Here is a 21846-nt window from a genome sequence, read left to right as displayed (position 1 = left end):
GTTCGCTTAGGTTTAGAATGAGGTATTTACAAGGCAACAATATATTTAAACAATAAAAGCCAAACATTTTTTCATTATTTCATCATCAGGGTACATCATGATATTATATTATGATACTGTTGCCCAAGAAATAATACAAATTTCTCCTTCTCAGGCAGTAATACATAAAATTGCCTGTAGTACCTACGGTAACAAATCACATGGAATTCTTCAAAATTCATCAGATAGTATGATTGCTGTACCAGTTTGAAAATTTCTTTTAGCTTTTGTGTTATGCAAATGTATCTGCTATTTCCTCCTGTACATTTTCACAGAGTTGAAAGTTGACAATTCCTGTTATTTTCTTTACTAGATGTGTGGTGGTCTTGTTTAACCCTAGGAAGAACCAACAGAGTTTTGTCCTAAATACGTCCAGGTAAACAAAAGTTGTTCACACTAGATGTATATAGAGGAAATCAGAAAGCAGCTGACCATGAATATAATTCATAGTTTCCTGTAAGTTTACAAATTTTATTGGTTGATTCTGTAGCCCCCATTTTACAGATGTGTTGCAGAAGTTTCAGTAAAAGCTGATTGCAAACAGAAGGTGGCATATCCTCAACTTTGTTCCCCATCTGTCACTGATGGATTAAAACCTTTGACAATTAACTTGGAAAGTTTTGTAATATAACATGGTGCATGGTTAAAGTTATAAGGTGATTCAGAACTTCTTTACAGCCTTGTGAAAATTAACCCTAGATTATTTATTCTTGCAGGAAGACAATCACTTCTGTGGCTTTCTCTGGTGATGGAAAATATTTGGCAACAGGAGAAGTAAGCTTTCAGTTTGATATCTCATTCAATATTTCTGGGTGCAAGTTTTTTTTGACAGACCTGGTAACCTTGTGATTCAATGATATTGTTCTTCTGCTCCTGAATCACTATTGTGTGACTTGTACAACCATACTTGCACTATTCCTGGACAACTTTTTAGAAAAAAACCCTGTATGAGGATAGTATAGAACAGTGTGAATGGGGCTGAAAAAAGCCATAAAGCCCTAAAAGGTACAAGCTGAAAGAAGAAAGGAAAAAAAGGAGAGAGATTGAGGGTCATGTAATGAAATGCTTCTTGACTGAGTTAAGTTGGGAAAGACATTCATGGTTGCATCACTGCACCAGTCTGTACATCATAACCTTGAGCCAATTATTTTCTGGTTAGTCATCTCACTCAGTCAATTTAACAAATAGATTCCAAGTTGCCATGCGTCTGTTCAGTAATAGATCACAGATGACGTCAAAATGTGGTAAGAACAAGAAAAAAGGCACATGAGGTGTGGCCGAGTGTGTCACTGATGTTCTTACCACATTTTGACGTCCTCTGTGATCTATTACTGAACAGATGCATGGCAACTTGGAATCTATTTGTTTTATATAATAAAGAATTTAAATATACGGAAAAAAAGTTTTAATATTAATGTCATCTATACGTTTGTCCTCCAATAGATTATAAATGAGAACCAATCAGAATGCATGCATAACTGAGCTTATTATATAAAAGCAGATAGTTTTCCCATTTATAAGCTGCAGGTGCTCTGATGCAATGTTAAGCTCTTTGGACTGGTAGGAGTACTTCTAGCCGCTCAAATGGCATTGGTGTAGAAAGTAGAAGAAACCTAGGCTGTGTAATTCAAAACAGAGAAGTTTTGAGAATTTTTCTTTTTTACTTAGCTTTTTTTTTTTTTGCAATCTCTTGAATAGAGTGGTCATATGCCATGTGTGCGTGTGTGGGACATGGAAGACCAGTCACATCCACAGATATCAGAGATGGTCAAAGGACATAAATTTGGTATTTCATGTGTGGTAGGTTAATAATAATTCATAAAAATATTAATTTCAATAATTATCATTGGCATCTCATTCAGATTATCAATGATTCCAATGTTAGTAATAGTGTTGATTTGATGATTCTGAAACTTATTTTGCAACACTTCACATCAATGAGGAAAAGATTTCTATGAACATTTTCACAATAAAACATGAAAATGTATCTCCTGTTTAAAGCAGACTCATCATTCTAGTTGACAAATTCATGTAGTTATAACTATTGTTTAAAACTATTTCCTTGTAACAAAGCTCACCCAGTTATGATTTTGTTGGTATTCCAGTTTGAACTAGGCTAGCTTAGTCGTGTATTTATGTTCTTTAACAAGGCACATACAGTCTGTTGGTGAGAATATATTATTTTAACTATTTGGTAACTAAGTATTAGTCAGTGTATGCATGAGTTGATAGTAGCTAATGAAATCTTATTGATACTTTTGTTAGGCCTTTTCACCTAATTTGAAATATGTGGCATCTGTTGGATTCCAGCATGACATGATTGTAAATATATGGAACTGGAAGGTAGCTATGATCATACTTTAAATCTGCTTACAGGCAGTAATTTTTAGCAAGATATTTCTTGAGATAACAGATGTTCAGGTTGTTCATTGGCGTCCATTTTTTTATGTCCATGATACATTTCAAATTACTCTTTTTTTCCTTAACAGAGCGGTACAAAGGTGGCCTGCAACAAAGTTTCATCAAAGGTGGGTTTTCTGTCATACTGTACATCAGTAGTCTTCATGCTATTCACAAATAGAGTGGAGTTTTTTGTTGTTTTTTTTTGGTTGTGTTTTGGCTTTTTAATTGCTTTCATCACGAAGGTGTGGTACACATAACAGAGCGAGGCTCCAAATTAAGTGTGCTCTCAAGAGAGGCACTCTGAGAGGAAAGTTCCTAAGAACTTGTTCAGCAAAGAATTATGTGATGTCAGCCTGTGATATATTTTAGATAATTATTTACCTACATTAGTGTCAATCTCTAGGCAAGTTTAGATTTTCCAGCTTTGGTCATTTTTGTTTAAAATGCCACAACAATCAAGTGAAATTGATTTTCATTAGTCAGACTTCAATTTTCTTCATGCTGGGTTTTTTTTTCTCTTTTTTGTCAGGTTTCAGCACTTTCATTTTCTGAAAATGGTAGCTACTTTGTTACTGTTGGTGTCCGTCATGTGAAATTTTGGTATTTTGACACTGAATCAAACAAATCTAAGGTGAGGAAAGTTAAAATTTATATTTTTTTTAATTGATCTAAAGATATAATATCTGTTTGTTGTCTGATGATTGAGAAATCTTTTGTTATGAAAATAATTTTGATCACTTGGGGAAAACTTTTAACTGGCTTACTTAAATGTTCTGTGTTGATTCCAATCTGGCAGGTTTCCAAGACACTGGTAATCAATGGGCGAGCTGGACTTTTAGGAGAGCAGAGGAATAACACGTTTTGTGATGTAGCATGTGGTCGTGGAGTTAACTCTGATATCACTTACTGTGTGACTAGCTCAGGATTATTGTGTTCCATCAATAGCAAGAGAGTGCTGGACACCTGGGTTGAGCTCAAGGTATCTCACAATAAATACTATCCAATTTTCAACCATTAGTACTGTTTAAGTAGTCCTGGGATTCTATAACAGGTCAGACTACTCACCAGTTAGTTGACAAATTTAAGTATCACTCAGTCTCTGCTCTGTCCTCTCAATGGAGCAGATGTTGTGTAGTAATGATCAGGAAGAATGAAAGTTTGCAGCAAAAATGTTTGCTGCCAAGTCATCTTTTGTGGAATCTCTTTTGTTCTTGGAAAAGTTATTGGTTGTTTTTTTATTGTGTCCTGGCATCCCCCAGTCTGAAATTTCCAATCACACAAACAACAAGCAGTTCCTTGAAATTTTGTATGGTGTTATACCATGCGAAGATCTCACCAAAGCCTTATCAGGCGGAAAATTTTTGAAGGAACTTCTTTAGTAAATAAAATCAGTAATATTAACCCCATCAGGAGGTATGACATTACTCTGTATGATTTTCATTTGCAAGTTTATTGTGTTAGCTTTGCCATCAATTATCATAACAGTAAACATGTTTGTTACATGTAATTCTTGTTGTTCCAGACATCTAAAGCATATGCATTGGCAGTCAGTGAACATTACATTATATGTGGATGTGCTGATGGAATAATAAGGTAACTGAGTGAAAGAAGATGTCATTCAGTGAATGATACTGACATAAAAAGAATTCTGAGTGCTCCAAATAGGATTCTGGCCCACAATGTAAACTGTTGGGTCCACAAGTAATCGTGATAGCCATTAAAGTCTATTTAATTTATTTATTTATTTATTTATTTATTTATTTATTTATTTATTTATTTACCTACAAGCTTCCGATTAGTTCGTCGGATGCTCTACCACTGATTTTTAAGAGACTCTTAGCAGACTAGGCCATTTTAGTAGGTCCATTGTGACAAACTTCCTGCATACTGCTAGGATATGAGGACGATAAAGAGTTCGTAGTTATTAGATATTCAAACTTAGTCACAATTCAATCTGCTTTTTAGTGATGATTTATTTCATTATTATATCTTTGTATTTGTTTGTCAGAGTTTTCAACCCATTGAAGTTACAGTTTATAGTAACCATTCCAAAGCCTCATTTTCTGGGTGTTAATGTAGCAGAAGGCATTGATTCCAGGTAAAGTTAACATGCTTTTTTATACAAAGGGAGCGTGATTTGAATTGACAATACATTTTTCAGTTAATCCAAGAGGTGGATTATTGGGACTTAAGCCTAAAAATAAAGTAGTGTCCGTGCGATAGTTAAAGGTTCGCTTTATGGCATACAAGTCTGGTTAATATTTTTTGCTGTGTTTAAGTTAACTTCATTCTAATTGTCTTTCCAGTAACCCTCTGTCAAAGTCTGAGCAGGCAGCTTATCCAGACGCCGTTGCTGTAGCGTTTGACACAGTAAACCATAAGGTACGTTCATGTCTTTGATTTTATCACATTTTATGGTGACAAAATTATTGACAGGCAAGTCTTTTGCTTGAAACAGTTTGACAGCACGATGTTAAGCCGTGACAATTTGTAGGGGCCAAGGAAAATCTGGCAAACCTGGCAAACCATGGAATTTGAGCTTGGATCACGGAAAGTCATAAAATAGGAATGAAAAGTATATTTCGAGAACATCCAAGAGAATAATGCTTTTACTACATGCCTTGACCCTTTTCACGTTGTTTTGAATGCATTTTCTTATTCTGAGTCACCTTGCCGAAAATTTTCTTTCTAATTTTCTTATAGCTGACGTGTGTTTATAACGACCATAGTCTGTACACATGGGACGTGAAGGACATGAAAAAGATTGGAAAAGCTTGGTCGTCACTTTACCACAGCACGTGTGTATGGGGAGTTGAGGTAAACTTTAAGTTTGGCGGAACAGATCTGGCAGTCTCAGTTTTTACCCTCAGGTAGCCAATAGGAACACGGGACCAGCTTCATCTGTCCCACTTACAGATTAAGTCAGCCACACAATATAAATTCATGTGTAAATAACGGTCCTGTAAACAGAGACGTGAACTGTTTACTTGCTTGTAGGTGTTAACTGAGTCAGGTGGGGCCTCATGGGAAAAGGTGTGGCTCGTGGTCATAAGGTGCGAGGTTCCAATGTCATGACCTAGGGCCTAGTATTTTTCCTGTTCGGCCTGACCTGTTTCAGTCAATAAGAATTTTATCACATGACCTCCCTTCTTTTTTCAGCATTTTCAAGGCCGTACGGAGTGCTATGATTTTTCTTTCTCAGCTCGTGCTATCGCGCACGGCCCTCAACCAGAGATTTTACTTTATTTCTTTGAAATTGTCTTCAAAAAAACTGCGCACAGGTCTTTACGGGTCCTACGATGAGGACGGTTTAAATTCAGCTCACCTCACCACATTTTTTTTTAAAATTGTTGTATATTCAATGTTGCAGGTTTACCCCAATGTGACTGATAATCGCCAGGCGGCTCTGCCACCGGGATCCTTTCTCACATGCTCGTCTGATGACACTGTTAGAGTATGGAACATTGAAGAAGGTGATGATAATTTCTGTACTCTGTAAGGTTTTGCGTATTCTATGCTTCACGATTTGGTTCCTTTTATGCCTAATTTTTTTTTTTTTTTTTTTTTCAAATCTTACAGTTTTATTCAAGATTTTTTTTTTAACAATGAAGTAAAATGGATTCAGAAGTGACTGACGATATTGAGCACACAGTCAAGGACATTTTTAGATCTTTTTTTTTTTTTTTTTTTTTTTTTTAAATTACAAACACAATGCTTACAATACAATATGAAACACCACTTACACTAATTACAATGCTTATTTACATTACTCTACTTACAGTCACTAATAATTACACTACTTACAGTCACTAATAATTACACTACTTACAGTATCCAGCTCTATTAACAACACAGTCTACTAATTATGCCATTACATACAAAAAGTACTATTTTCTTTTAACATTGCACAGTGACACATACCGGCGATGGCGACGCCCAGTTAATTCTCTAACAAAAATAAACTACAATAAACTAATAAACAAGGAAGAATATGAGATCTAAGTTTATGCATTGGTCTTCCATTCTTTTCCTTAAAAAAAGGGCAAACACAAAATTATATGAGAAATTCCCATCTAATTTGAAAATCGCGAAGCTTTCTGTTTCTTATAGCAATTATTTTTTCAACTTGTTTTTTAACTTCAACCTTGTGCAAAAACAATCTAAATATTGGAGAGGTGTTATTTTTTCTACATTCCCAAATAGTCAATTTCCCTAAAATTATCAAATAATTTAACAGATCATTCCTCTGAAGTAAGCCAACCATAATATCTTTTAAAGACAAAATTAAATATTCGCCACTAAGATCAAACCACCAGACTGTAAATACGTTCCAAAAAGCTTGCACAAAGGAGCAGTTAAAGAAGAGGTGGTACAGATCTTCCGTATAGGTTCCACAAAAAGAACACTTGTCCGAATCACTTAACCCTATTTTGAACAATTTATCGTTTGTAAACAAAATGAAATTCAATACTCTGTATTGAAACGACCAAACATACGTTTCGCTCGCAACAAGATAAGGAATAGAGAAAACTTCCTGCGCATTTGAAAGCTCAAAATCCGCTGTCAACTTTTTAAAGCCATTCGGGATTCTCGCTTTACTTGTTATCATCGTAGAATAAAACTGTTTACACTTTGCAGTATATGCATTAAAAGATTTAGACTTATAATCAAAATTCATAGGATCGAGATTACCCGCTGTGGGGATGGGGCAGGAGCTTTTTGATTTCATATTAATAATAGAAGATCTCAAGGCTGTCCAAGTCAGGAAATTAGTGTTAAGTCCTTTTTGCTTAAAGAATTCATAAGAACGCACATTGTCAACATCGAACTGTAAATCATTCAAATAAGTTATGCCCTTGTCAAAGTATGTTTTATAAAAAACAGGTTTATTATTAATTCGTATATCCTTATTATTCCAAATTACATTTTGAGAATAATTCACATCAGAAAAGGAGCATCTAAAATCCGCCCACCATCTTAGAAGCTGTAAGTAAAACTTACTAAGACTTAAGTCAAGATCATTTACATTATAGTTACATCTAAAAAGAAAACATCCTCCGTATTTTTTTAAGTTGTATTTGAGATAAGAAATCCAGGGCCCTTCCTTCTCATCTATGAGACGCGGAATCCAGGACAATCTTAATGCTTTAATATGTAGCTCAAGGTCTGTGAGATTCAGTCCACCATTCTCTAAAGTATTTATCACAGAAAGCCTTGTGACTTTATCAGGGCCTTTCCACAAAAATTTGTAGATCATTTTCTCCATCTGTTTAATAATTTCGGGTGGGGTTTCTATTATTGAGGAAACATATAATAATTTTGGGATTAGGAAAGATTTAATTATTGTTACTTTGCCAAATAGGGAGAGACCTCTGAGTTTCCATAAATTAATCATTTTTTGAACTTCATTTAATCTATCCTGGAAATTTTGTTTTATAACTTGTTCTTGATCACAGGAGAAGTGAATACCTAGGGTCTTAACACCTGTACACCACTCAAGGTCCAGAGGTGTTTCTAAAGAATTTTTGTTTTTTCCAACCCACATAGCTTTGGTTTTAGAAAGGCTATGTCTAATTTTGATTTCATGATTTTGCTTGAGGATTTAATTTGATAGAGTGGTATGGTCTCTTTCAGGAACAAGTATATTATTTGAGAGAAACGTTTATAGTAAGGTTAGTTTGGTGCAATTTAGATGGTCCAAATTTTTTATTTTTTGTCGCAAGATTAAGCTGCATACGAGACTGACTGAAGCAGGTGCAAGGACATATACTGATTCCAGTTAGAATGTAGCGACTAGAAATATCGAAGGTCACCATGAAGCGTTTCTTCAATTTTCCTTACCAATTTGCTCTCACCTGTTCGTATTCATGGGTGAAGGAGAGAGAGAGAGAGAGAGGCAATGTCGCTCCACAGTATGGGTCTCTTGCCCGTGATCACGATACAGTGACCCTTATGACTCACTCGAACCTTTCAATGTCGAGTTCAGAGCGCCAATAGGCAGGTCATCGTGTCTCAAACATTATTCAGCCCTGAAGTTGCAAATATCTTTGGGGAAAAGCGATAAGGGTAGCTCTTGCAGTTTTTTTGGAGCGTTTATGAAGGCCGTTACACCTGTTTCTTCTGTCTATTTCCGCGAAGCAATTGAAGATGGATAACTTCTCACCAAGAACGTCCTTGGATAAGTTGAATCCTCAACATGAACCTGATGAGTTGTTAAAAATTTCCTGGATTTCAATTTATTTGCAGGAGATGATGAAAGTCTTATACACGGAAGATACAGTGGCAAACCTTAAAGACAATGATATTAGCCCTGGTAAGTGAATAAATATTCTTAACGAAAAAATTTTTTTCCAAACTTCCAAAGATAAAGCTGCTTGCTTTTATGATTTTCTTTTTGTTAATCTGTGGTTTTCATTTGTAACAGCCATAAAGAACATGCGAGATTCTACCGGTGATACGCGAAATGCTGGAGTAAGATGTCTTCGTATTAGTCCTGATGGGCAAACACTCGCCACGGGAGACAGATCTGGAAATGTCAGGTAAAAAAAAATAGGCTGCTTTGTGTAGCAATCGACAGGAGTCTTAGATTGGACCAAAAACTGAAATAGAGTGTGCTAAGATCAAAATACATTCGTGCACTATGCTTACCTAGTGGTTACTTGCGCCAAAGTAGAAAGGAAAAAGTTTACCAACATGTTAGGTATACAACTTGGAAGCGTTGCAGAGCTTTAACAAATAAAACTTCTTAGTAAATCGTCTGGTTATTATGAATTTCTACACGTTTAAGTACTGCCTACACAAGTAAAAGTCACGGTGCATCCGAATGATGCAGATCTCATTACAGCTACGTTATCAAGTTGAACTTTATGGGTTGAATGTCCGAGTTCTAGGTTAAACTGTGACCATACGGTTCTTTTTTTTCGCTTACGTCTTCAAAATTTTGTCGATAAAATACCCGAGATAGAGTTACCCTCAAGCATTTGCCGAAGGAAGTCAAGGCACACATATGACTTGTTTACGAAGAGAGAGGGTAAACAAAATTCATCCGGGCTTTTTGTTTACTTTTCTGGCATATTTCTCGACTGTGGAAAGCCACAGAAAAGTAAACAAAAGTGCAGAACAATCCTGATGAGCCATGGTGGATTTCGGATTATTTTCCGGTCCTGGAAGGGTTTACAAAATAATTCACTTCTCACGTGTGTTTTTTACATCAGGGTATACGATTTGATGTTTTTCGATGAAGTCGCAAAGATTGAGGCGCACGAGTCTGAAGTTTTGTGTGTGGAGTTTTCACCCAATGAATCAGGTATGAATGTCAACCCAAGGGATTTTATCTTAATATGCGGCTGGAGTTTATGTGGTAATTGTAGTTGGAGTTTTCACCATGCCGTTTCTTTCTCTTGGCAGGACACAAACTACTGGCATCCGCTGGCCGAGATCGACTCATTCATATCTTTGATATCGTGAACAACTTTGTCCTTGTTCAAACATTGGATGATCACTCAGCATCAATCACGTCAGTCAAATTTAACGGTGGGTGAAAATTAATTTCTGCTTGTCTCAAATTTGAGCCGAAAAGTTGCCTTTGAATGAGTGTTTCGTCTCGGAAACTCAATTCTGTTGACTTTTCTTCAGAAGCAATCCTTGTTCTTTGTAGGGTTTGCTACAATATATCTGTTGTAAGTGGATCATTTGACTGTAATTCTGTTGAACATTTACATTTTAGTGTCAGAATCCGATGAGTTACAGCTTCTGAGTTGTGCCGCAGACAAGTCGATCATATTCAGAACAGCCCAGCAGGTGAGGTTATCAGTTTTGCTACATGAGATAAAGAGAACAAATAAAGAAAGGTTACACAAACTGGAGAGGTCAGAAATCCAGCAGTAAACACCTTCCCCACCAGAGAAGGCTTACGTTTTTGTAGACATAAATACGTGCTGCAGGAATCATAAATGCATGACTTACACCGCTTGCCCGCTTTGATGAATGGCCGACCCATTACGTCACAAGCTAATATACTTGGCTTGCTGGATTACCATATTTTTTGGGGTATGGAGTCTCCGCTTGCGTCTTCTCGCTCTCCGAGTGCTGCAGCTCCGTTGTGTGGTCAAGCAGAAAAGTGTCGTGGTTCTATTTACCATTTATTTTAATTTTCCTTCTAAATTCTCGGTTTGTAATTGAAGGGGCTAGCATATGATATCCGTCTTGTTTCTCTTGCTGCTTACCGATTATCTCCACTTTTCAGTAAATAAAGCGTTTTTGTTTGTACTCGTACTTTGTCTTAAATTTTACTCTTCTGTGGTACTCTTACTCGAGTTGAATTGATTTTTGCTGGAAAGGAATTGGAGTTTGTCGAAATTTCGCTGTGAAGCGCTTTTTAGGTCGAGCTGTTTGAGCAACCATCTCTATTCTTGTTTCTTTGCAGAATCCCGAATTTCAGTTTGTTCGGACAACGAATCATGTTGGTAAAACAACATTTTACGACATGGACATTGATCCATCAGGGTGAGTCTGGTTTATTATTAAACGAAATTGCCGAGTGCACAAGATTTACGAGAAACAATTTAAAAGAAGTATTCCGGTTTTTCTTTCAGGAAATATGCTGCTACGGCTTGTCAGGACAGAGGTGTTAGGTACGGCTGTATTCTATATTTGTGGACCTTTTTTGTTTTTGATCGTGACAAATCATGCAAAATGATTCATTCTTTTTACCATTGAATTGATTTTTGTGTATCAATTTCGTTCTGCTCGAAGAGTGTACGATGTAAATAGTGGCAAGCAGACGAGAAATTACAAAGGCACTCCAAGAGATGACGGAACGTTGGTTAGGGTAAGTGCTCCGCGAAAGCCTTTCATGCTGTTTCCATGTGACAGTTTGGATAAGGATATTTTTACGAGGAATGAAAGTTATTTGAAAACTAGGTGGAAAATTATACTTGGAGAGAAAATTGCGATAGACGAAAAACTACAAAAGATGAGTAGCACAGTCAGGCCGCCATTTTGGACTCAAGTGCCTTTACTAACGAATATCTTCGGGAAGGTTTAACCTCTAAATCTCACACTTTCCACAATATAAGCTTAGTTATCCTACTTCATTTTGGTGTAAAGAAAACGAGGTTTGCGACAAAGTGAAAATTGTAAAAAATAAATATTTCCTGAAAATGCGTGAATTTCTGGGTGTAACGCGTAACATGAAATGTATCAGACGGAAGAAAAAAAATGAAATATCTCAATATAGAACGCACATGGGGCCACTATTTTTTGGCCGTTAGTAGTTTATGACAAAAGCAACAGGCAGTATGATTTGCAACAGGAATGGTTCATTCTAACGCAAGTTATAAACGTCTGTTTTTATCACTGAACAATGTAACGCTCGCAACTATTAAAACAACCATAGTGTGCAAAACTAGCAATAATGATAATTTCGACTGTGTAAGCAACAATCTAATAACAAAAATGTAATGGGCATACATCATAATATTTACAAACCAACGCTGAAGTTGAATCGTCAAGTAGAATGTTTTCCAGATCAAAATAAAACGCGCAGAAACACATTTCGTAACGGCTATATTGAGCTTAATTCCATCACATATCCACCAGTAGATCCGTTGTCAGACGCGATTCTTGTTAAGTTGAGTAAACAAGCTCACCTCTCCTGGAATGGGCTTGTATTAAGCTAAATTTACAGAACGTTTCAACCCATTTCGTTAGATCTAACGCTAGAAATTTACGTTTGGTCGACGCAGAAACAATTTCCGCCATTGTTTCCGCGTTCATGAACCGTAACGAAGGAAAGTGACGAAGGAATATGGCGAAAAACACCACCAAAACTTTCACGAAATCCGCTCCTTCGCAGCTTCTCTTTGAAAGCACATGGTTTGTTTACACAGACAATAACATGGGAGTCCATACAGAGTTTGCAGGGGCAGATTATTGGATAACAGTGAAAATGTTTTACGCGATTTTCAACCGCAGCAGATGGAAACAAAAGAGTCCAATCTAAATTCAGGTATTTCGCGAAAGAAGGCGGCGCAAGAAAGAAAAGCAGCGGCAAAAAGAGAAAGGGAGAAGGCCTATTATCAACAAAACAAGGCAAAAAAGATTGCTCAAGTTAAAGAACGGCGAAAGAAATTGCAAGCCGAGAAATCAATTCGGCCGCACACACGAAGCATTGCCGAAAAAAACAAACGCCAACAAAAAGCAACGGAGCACAGAAAAGCTTCCCGTATCGCAGCACAAGAAAAAAGAGAAAAGACAAGGCAGCAAACAAGAGAAAGAGTTAGAAAATACCGTGAAAAGAAGCGAACAGAAGCACAAGAATTTAATAATAGCGTGGATTCTCCAGGTTTCGCAAACCGGACGTCGAAAAAACGTGCTATAGATAAAGTCAAGAAGACACTCCCTTCCACACCCCGAAAGAAGGCGGAAATTGTCCAAAGCATTGTCAAAAGCCGTTAGTAGTTTATGACAAAAGCAACAGGCAGTATGATTTGCTCATGTTACTGCATCAGTTGCATTGTGAATGATGAGGAGAATTGCACTAACAAGGCATGGCTTGATGAATGGAAGCTGGTGGAGCTAACCAGAGAGGGTGATGTGGCAACCACTCGACAGGCAACTGAAGCACCAATTTTAGACCATGATACTGCTCCCTACATAGCTGACCTGGCCAGCAAGGGAAGTACAGTTGCGATAGCCGCTGAAGATGATCCTGTCTACGACTTCTATCTCCTTCAGGTCACTTCTGATGGAGTTGAAGAACTTGACAGTCATGTCACAGATGACTATCAGTGTCATTATTACAGAGGAGACAGAGTTCTTAAGGGGCACTTTTACATAAGGGAGAACATTCATGACATGACCTTCACAATTGACGAAAAACGGAAAGCGTTTGTACATGCTGCTACTGTCCGTCACATTTGCGGTGACCTACCAGTCAGAAAGAGAGGACGAAAGTCTATTTACAAACTCCCTTTAAAAGAAAATGAGGAAATCATTGCTTCAATGTGAACTAATGATTACAAAACCTCTTTTTTTTCATTTTTACATTGATTTTCTTAAGATTTTATGAAAAACCAAAAATGTGCCACGCCCACAAGGGATTGTGGGTAATACCAAAATTAGTGTTATTAATGCAAAATAATAAAAATATTTACAGATATTGATTACAATGTACATTTTGATCAAAATTAAAGTCAAAAAGTGATAAAAAGTGAAAAAATAAAAAAATAGTTATTTTTGAACTATGTTACAGCAAATGGCTATGTGACTGTGCTACTCATCAAAACTGAACAGTAACCTCAAATGTTCAAAGTCGGAGAACTTTTCAAGCGGTTTGTAGATAAAAGACACGTTATCCTTGCTTTGTTCGTAAAAGATTCCTTCAAAGCGAAGAAGATAGCGAAATACGAGTATATTCAGAGAAAGAAACGTGTGAAACAAGTAGCCGTAAGCCGAAAAACAACAAGAAAGGTTAAATTTTTGACCAGCATCTAATTTCTCCTCACAACATCACCCCTGATTCAAACATTTAGGTTACGAGAATAAAGAAGAGATCGCCAACTAAAGAAGCTCTTGATTGTTGAACAAATTCTCCTTGTTAGAACCTTAAGAAACGTATAGAGAACAGTATGGAGAATTTGGAAACTGATGTTCGGATGTAAAGGGTCGAGGACGTGAAAGCCTGTCAGCACAGATCGCAAATGTCAGACGATTTTTTCTCGGACAGGCTCGTAAATTTAGCTAAGTAGTTTACTTCTCTTCACAGATAACTTTGGACTCTTCTGGGACATACGCTGCCACCAGTTGTTCAGACAAGAGCGTGTGTTTGACTGAGTTTGAGACTGGTGAATGTGTCGCGAGTATGTCTGGTCATTCAGGTTGGTGAAACAAAAACCTTGTTTGTTTCGCAACAGAAATCATTGTCAACGAGCGCGGACTCAACAACCCACAGCTTTGGGTATTAACTGGGATCAAGGACAAACGTGCAATAGGTCACAGTCTAAGGATGCTTGTGACTAAGTGAACTGTTGGTGAAGGCGGGGAATTGAATACACTGCTAGCTGAGTGTGCGCTTGAACTGTTATCTGAGTGGTTGAACGTGCAAGCCTTGTAATGATTGGTTACTGCCGTAGTTATTTGAAATTTTAAAAAAAATTGAAAGGTTCCCTGAATGTCTGCTCTTTGATAAATGTAACAGACCCTGGAGAAATCGTTAATATTAAGGTGTAAAATGCCTCTCAAGCTTTCAAGTCGAACCCTCCGTACTTTCGTACGATAAGCAATGTTAAAGCTCGCCAGCAACAGTAATTCTTTTATTGTCTTCTCAGAGGTGGTGACTGGTCTGAAATTTTCTGTCGACTGCAAGAATCTCATCTCTGTTGGCGGAGATGGGTAAGTAATGAACGGTGTTTTGATGATGTATGTTTATCAACTTGCGTCTCTCGGTACAAATACTGAATTAATCCTTTAATGAGTTAACAAGACTGAATTTTTCCTTATAACATCAAGCAGGCAAGTCATGAAAATAAAGAAAAATATCAATTAGGGGATTATTAGTTGATCTATTAGCAAATTCTCCGAACTAATGTCGTAAAAATTTTCGTGGGTGACAGTTAAGAGAATTACTTATGAGATCTTGGAAGTGAAAGGGTAGCACCAGACAAAATAGATTCACAATTTTCGTAGTGGTTTTCAGTCTTTGTTGTGTCTTCTTCAATTAAATGCGGATGATCCATAATTATTATATTTATTTTGATTGCTTTTCTTACAACTCATTCTTTATATGATAGGTGTATCTTTGTGTGGAAAATACCATCAACTTACACCCAGGTATCTCGAGTCATTTTTTCTGTAAAGTGTTGTAAACTTTTCCGATTCTCAAATAACTCAAAGGTTTTAACTAACATTACTTTTCTTGAACTTGTCGCAGGAGAATCAAAATTTTCCTTTCGGGGAATCAAAGGATCCTCGTAGTTTAAATTACAAAAAGAAGTAGTCTGTTTTCTTTTATCTGTGAAGTGCAGTCCTTTGCAAACCTCTCATCGTTGAGAAAGATAAATACTCACAACTGATTTCCTTTCACAAATCGACTCACTGTCAAAAACAAAAATGACAAATAGGTGTTTTCTTTTCAAATGATGGAACCATTTGTATTTGGGTAACCTTTTGACGGATCTGATCCACTTGAATGGACGTATGGTTTGCAAATGTTACTATCGTTTGCTTTTTTTCCTCAGAATATGGTGGAGAAACTTCACGTACTTGGAGAGGAGCCAGAAAATAAAATCGAGTTTGGCACTCCCATCAGGTATACCATATTGAATATCATTTTGTTTTGAAGGGAAAATTTATCCTTGTGAATCTCAAGCAAAGAAACTAGTAGTAAACTGATTGTTTGAAGAGGACACTATATTTGTGTTTTTCACTGAATGTTTTTCTACAGACGTGAGACTTACCAAATGGCTCATCCGTCGATAATCGAAACGGCTGAAGAGGACGACTTTGTACCAGCTGACCCTTCAGCGTTCAGCAGACCAATGAAAGGTATACTTAAAATTTCTGCAATCTGATTGGCTAAGCTACATGCCATTTATTCCGTGATGGATAAATAAAGAGAGTAGCTCGTGGTATGACATAGTTGTATCATTACTTAACAAAGATCTCATTAGTTATTCCCCGTACTGTCTGCCATCTAAGTCTCATGATGTTGGTTCAGAGAATTTGGTACTGGATCTACTTATAATCGCCTGATTGAATTTTTTCTTTTTTCTCATCACTTATCTGCTCGATGTTGTTTTGACATTGCAAGGAGAAATTCTGTATTGGTCACTCATGGGAGTTAAACGGTTAATAAAATAAATGAGCGATTAGTAGAGTTTTGTTGTACACAACTAATTAGATTTCTATGCGTGATAGTTGATAGAGGCTTCGCCCTCATCAACTAGTCGATCTGAAAGCAAACCGAATTTACGTCACGGTGCTTGAAATTATCGATCCAAATAAGAGTGATAAATTCGAAGTGATCTTAATTTTCCTGCATACTAGATCCCAGTCCTCCTGTTAAAGATTACCGTTTCAGCGTGGGGCAGCTGCCTGCATGGGCCAAAAAACAGGTTTGTTACTTTGATGTCAGTTTCCATCTAACAGACACCCCAACTTTTCTGCCAGACTTTTCAGAGAAATTTGCTTTATTCGGCCCAAGACTACCTAGTTTTATCAGATGTTCTGAGCGGTTACTGTACTTTTTAGAACTAAACTGAGACAATTTTTTGCCTTTATTTTAGCTCGTCGCTGAAGGAAACGAGAAGACTACGGTTTCTCCGGAAGAGAGTAACACAGGAACAGTAGTGCAACCCGGAGGGCGATGGGCTCAGGTAAGTTGTTAGCTGGATGATAACGACTTGCGCGTTTGTGGCTGCGTGTTTTCCCGCTCTTGGAGTTGGCCAAATGCAAATCTTCCCGCGCTTTCACACGCGGTGCAAATTTTCCCGCGCTTCGCAGGTTGTGTATTCGTGATTCCGCTCTTTAATTGTGATTGCTCCGTTTTGTGCCTGGTTCATCTTGATTATTCTGAATTTTAATTGAAGCAGTTTTATGTACTAGATCCTGGTTGGTTTGCAATTATGTCAGCGTTAAGATTCTTCTAGCTTTCGGGAAAAACCTTGAATGTCACTCAAATAATAACGATAAAACTTGATTCTATCAAAACTGATTTTGTTTTTCTCTTGGAACCTCGTTTTCTCTCTTACAGAGAGTCCAGAATCGTGGTATTCACATTGCTGGTGACAATGGCAAGATAAAACCGATTCCTTTATTGCAGGATCCCACAGGTTAGAGCATAATACAACAGTCAAAAGTACCGCTATACCTAGCAAGTTTCCTAATAACCCAATGAATTATCATCCATTTTACGTCTGAACCGAGCTGAACATCCGGCAATAACGTTCCGATTATTTCAGTCTTAAATTAAGAAATTTGTAGTTTTTTGATTGATTAGATTTAGAAAATACCAGTGTCAGTGAGAGAAAAATTTCTTAAATTAAAAAGAAAACAGTCCTTTCATACTGTGCGATGTTCTCTTCAGCGCTAAGTGATCGCATTTATGTAAGAGGAAATGAGATGCAAGTACTTTCGTTTTTAATGATTTTATTAATTTGCAGATGGCGGGAAAAGATACACAGTAGAACCGATCTCTCTCCAGGAGCAAATGAGAGCGTTAGCAAGCAGCGTATGTAACATCAGTCAATGATCATAATGAAATTATTAATAATGATAATAACAATAATAATGATAATAGTGATGATAATGATGTTAAAGATCGCTTCACACAAAGCATCCATAGGAAAAGGAGAACTTTTCCCAATTCCAGCCCAAGTCCACAAGGGCGTTTTGGGAACGTTCTTTTGGTGGAGGTAGCTTTTTAAGATTGTAATTGCTTGTTTTGTTCATTTGCAGCCTCTCGAGAGACGTTGCTCACTTACCTATGGGGTAAGATGATTTATCTTCTGCTTGAGGCTTTTACATTAAAAGGAATAGCTTTTGAATTAGGGCCCAGCAATTAAGTATAACAATTAAACCACGGTCTTGCACAAAAATGAATTGGCAGTCATAAATCAATACGAATAAACAGATGAAATTACGGCATTACTCCCCTTGGGTCGGATGGATGGTTCACTCTAATGGTTTCCAAGTTTTCTTTTGGTATAATTTGATCGACGTTACATGCATCTACCCATTTGTTTTTATTGTTCTCGATCAGCGTAAATATTAATTAAATTTCACAGAGCCAGAAACAGTACATGATGAAAATGAAGCGACAGTCTCAAACTTAGTGTAGCAGGAGGGCTGGAGGGAACGCTGAAATACTTAGCAGCAGACATCAATGCGCGGACTGAGCTTACTTTTCTTTAACAGGAAGATGATGACTTGTTCCCCTCAGACGGCCGAGCAGCGCTGGAGAATTTGAGCGAAGAAGAGAAGAATCATACCGAGGTTGGAAACATAAGCAATCTCGAATTTTTCTCTCGACACTTAATAAACCAACGTAACTTTGAGTTGTAAACACCGCGGTTGCTTGAGGTGAATGCATGTTCTTTGCTTCCTTTGAAAGCATGGTGCACGACTAGAGCAAAAATTGGCTGCAAAGGAGTTTAACAAGTGCTCAGAACTCACTGTTACTTCTTGTTAGCTGTTCCTTTTTAGCCATGCAGAGTTCATCGTTTTTCCGCCATCCAGAGAACACGTTTACTTTTCCTGTTATGCAGAACTTACCTTTTCTTTTCTCGCAATGCAGAGTTCTTCATTATTTTTCCCGCCATGCAGAGCTCACTGTTAATTTTCCCGCCATGCAGAGCTCACGGTTAATTTTCCCGCCATACAGAAATTACTTTTACTTTTCCCGCCAAGCAGGAAGCCGCACCGCCAGGCGTCACTGTGTCACGTGGTAGTGATATAATGCCGAAGGCTCGAGTTAGGAAGAGCAGTGTAGAAGTGTCCGAATCAGGAGAACTGAAATTTGAAGAAGCAGAGGAGCTTGATGTAGGGGACGCGAAGGAAGTTATCATCTACCTACCCCCAAGCCAGGATGACTTCGACAGCGAAGTTGCAAGGTCAGAAATGTATCGTGATTATTTCCCCAAAACGGCAAAGGGGCCTTTAAATGGAATTGTGCCGGGACTAGGAGCACCTTTAAGGACCTGCCTCGAGAGGTGCCTGTGAATATGAAAACGAACCATGGGGGTATCAAGTCCCATTAAGTGCATTTTCTGTTCTGGGCCCCAGTTGTTCGAAGGTTAGATAAGTCGCCATAAGTCTATAACTCATCCACGTGATAGCGATTTATCCGTCGGTTAGTGTTATTCGTCCTCTAAACGACTGGTCCCTGGTGTTTAGCCACAGGGCTGAAGAATGGTACCTTTCTTAGTGGCCTTTTCTTATGAGCCCCAAGTGAGATGGAGCCAACTCTGGTCTCGGATTAATCATGTACCAAAACTTTTGATTTCTGAGATAATGGACAACCGTCATTTTAATTCTGGATTACTCTGAACACGACAAGAATTGGACATCGTATAAACACAAACGAAGAGATTCGGTAGAATCGTGTTTCAAAACATTAAACCAAGTTTGAAATTAAAATGCGTGGAGAGAAGAATTTTTTTTAATATAACCGTTCAATAAGTGACAAAATAGAGTCTGAATGCATGAGAGGTGACAGTAAAAACCCCTTCTTAAAATAAAAGTACCATCGAAAGCATAAACTCCATCTTAAGTAAACGTTCAGAGTTATTAATCAACAAGAACAGGAACGCCATCATGATCTTTACCAAAACGGCGACTCTTGATGATTTTGTCTTTTGCTGCTTCTTCATCAGGGGACTAGAATCTTTTGTGCTTCATTTGACTTAAATTATGAATTAAGTGTTGAAATTATCAATTATAAGTTTTGAGATAACAGATGGCATGCCTCAACTAACCTTGAATTCGCTCTGACAAGGGCTATCGCTCGAAACGTCAGCTTCGAAACTCTTTACGGCGGCCAATTTGTTATCAACCTAGTTGATAGTACTAAATTACCCTGTTAGTTTCTCTAGAGATGTACCCCCTTTTCCATTTAACCTTGAACCACCCTTGTATAGCGATCCAGGTTAAAACCGTGCTGGTCGCCATGGTAACTAGGACAATTTTGGAGTCTGAACTCGCAGCGATAGTCGCCATTTTGACTTCTTATCCACAGTTCTCGAACATTTTTCTCGTAATGCTTAATTTCTAACACATTTTTCCGCGGAGCAAACCTTCGCCATCGTCCCATTCCTGTTTTTATTGTTTAATGTATAATGTAACTAACACGAACTGTCTTCCTTTTGACACTCGCTTGACCCAGTGCCCCACGGGTCCAAGAATTTGTGCAACATTACGAAGCTCTTCAGTTAAATCATCACCAGTCTTGTCCCAATATCGTTCAACAAGTCAAGAGGCTGCGGGGAGATCTGGTTAATCAGGAAAAACCCGTCAAACTGGTTATTGACGAACCGGTTCCGCTTAACAGGTCTCCTTCGTTAGACCTTCTTCCATTTCGGGTTGTAACTTGCCTCAGGTAACTTAAAAAAATAATTTAATTGTTTTTCACAATATCGCACTTAAAAGTCATTGTTTTAGTAAGTGCAATTATTTAAGGTAATGTAAATTTCCCCAGCAAAAAATACTCAGTTTTTGATAGAATAAAGAACATGGATTTTAAAAGAAAGAGCGAGCTGTCTTATCTGAACAGTTGAGCTTGATTTCTTCAAAATGAGACACGACATAAATAAAATGGTAAATTGTATCAATATTGTTATTGAGTCCTTTCTAGATTAACTTCCCTGAAATGATTATGATTTTGACACAATAAACCAGTTTCCCTTCCTTCATCAAATGAGTTACAAGTAACTGAGTGTTAAGGAGATTTTTTAAACCGTGAAATAATTTTGAATTTTTCTGTCGTGTTCTTTTTTTCCAGAAGTTAATCACCTAAAAATATTTAATTTAATTGCGTGGTAGATCATTTCATCAGTTCTTTAAATGCTCGTAAACTCCTGATGAAATTTCATTTAAACAAGATTTTACATCGATTCTCCTTATTTGTTTTCACCGTCTTTAAACCAATGCTAATCCTTCCATTCGGCTGCAATACCGCTTGAGTGAACCAGTGTTCTGGGAAAGAGTTGTTATGTCATGTGGATGGTTGGTGTACTATGTGGGATAACTACTCGCTTGTTTGTATGAATTTTACTCTCATTTGCGTACAGTGAATAAAAAGACAAAATGAAATAAGTTGTAAGGAAGTATGAAAAGCGTAAACGACGTATCTTAGAATGAATCACTACCTTATCCTTGGCTCCCATTTTACTTATGCGGCTCTGTCCCAGTCCGGAAGTACGATATCAGATATCAAATTTTTTTTATTGAATTGGTTGAAAACGTTACAAATTTTTCTCCCTTAGTTTTCTTTCTGATTGACTGCTCAGTTAACGGTTCTGTCCGTTTAGTTGTGGTTACTTTGTGTTGATTTTATACCTGGGATTCATAAAAACTGTATTTACCAATTTGATTAGTTCTAGCTCAAGCTGTTTCCTTCGTCTTTCATCAGAGCTTTCGAGTTGTCTGTTGCCGAGCGGCCAAAGAGATTGTCTCTAACAGTAGAAGATCCCAAAGGCGAAGAACAAGAGGTAAAAGCTAAACTTTCAATAAATAGCTGCTTCGAAGATTCTCAACTATTACTACTAGTACAGTGCAATTTTCGATTATGTGTTGAAATTTGTCTGGAATTTATTGGTTTTCCTTTGCTTCCTTAAGTGAGTGGTTGAGGAAACGGGTGCTATCTTAATCAATCAGATGTAAAGATAAAACTCATCGCTACGTGTCCAC

At 37.4% G+C, this 21846-nt stretch overlaps 1 protein-coding gene across 3 annotated transcripts in view; it reads left to right on the top strand.

The window, feature by feature from the left end:
* LOC113665478 (uncharacterized) overlaps positions 1-21846 on the top strand; it is a 32235-nt gene that overhangs the window by 2829 nt on the left and 7560 nt on the right. For 2 of the 3 annotated variants that reach the window (XM_089213292.1, XM_089213291.1), the window contains exons 3-37: positions 353-415; positions 756-813; positions 1738-1839; positions 2305-2382; positions 2529-2567; positions 2972-3073; positions 3239-3421; positions 3965-4035; positions 4451-4540; positions 4749-4824; positions 5146-5259; positions 5813-5915; positions 8077-8114; positions 8689-8755; positions 8867-8981; positions 9657-9748; positions 9850-9975; positions 10169-10242; positions 10868-10947; positions 11037-11075; positions 11197-11272; positions 14210-14321; positions 14772-14835; positions 15234-15273; positions 15681-15751; positions 15887-15987; positions 16489-16556; positions 16728-16817; positions 17195-17273; positions 17604-17671; positions 17899-17931; positions 18358-18435; positions 18853-19052; positions 20324-20536; positions 21569-21647. In XM_089213292.1, the coding sequence (XP_089069418.1) occupies positions 353-415; positions 756-813; positions 1738-1839; positions 2305-2382; positions 2529-2567; positions 2972-3073; positions 3239-3421; positions 3965-4035; positions 4451-4540; positions 4749-4824; positions 5146-5259; positions 5813-5915; positions 8077-8114; positions 8689-8755; positions 8867-8981; positions 9657-9748; positions 9850-9975; positions 10169-10242; positions 10868-10947; positions 11037-11075; positions 11197-11272; positions 14210-14321; positions 14772-14835; positions 15234-15273; positions 15681-15751; positions 15887-15987; positions 16489-16556; positions 16728-16817; positions 17195-17273; positions 17604-17671; positions 17899-17931; positions 18358-18435; positions 18853-19052; positions 20324-20536; positions 21569-21647 (3082 nt within the window). The remainder of the gene's footprint in view (positions 1-352; positions 416-755; positions 814-1737; positions 1840-2304; positions 2383-2528; positions 2568-2971; positions 3074-3238; positions 3422-3964; positions 4036-4450; positions 4541-4748; positions 4825-5145; positions 5260-5812; positions 5916-8076; positions 8115-8688; positions 8756-8866; positions 8982-9656; positions 9749-9849; positions 9976-10168; positions 10243-10867; positions 10948-11036; positions 11076-11196; positions 11273-14209; positions 14322-14771; positions 14836-15233; positions 15274-15680; positions 15752-15886; positions 15988-16488; positions 16557-16727; positions 16818-17194; positions 17274-17603; positions 17672-17898; positions 17932-18357; positions 18436-18852; positions 19053-20323; positions 20537-21568; positions 21648-21846) is intronic. The other variant, XM_089213293.1, reaches the window with a different exon arrangement.

Source organism: Pocillopora damicornis, chromosome 7, assembly GCF_964200805.1.
Source record: "Pocillopora damicornis chromosome 7, jaPocDami1.2, whole genome shotgun sequence".
In the NCBI taxonomy this organism is placed as follows: Eukaryota; Metazoa; Cnidaria; class Anthozoa; order Scleractinia; family Pocilloporidae; genus Pocillopora; species Pocillopora damicornis.
This window is presented reverse-complemented; position numbering and strand designations above follow the sequence as displayed.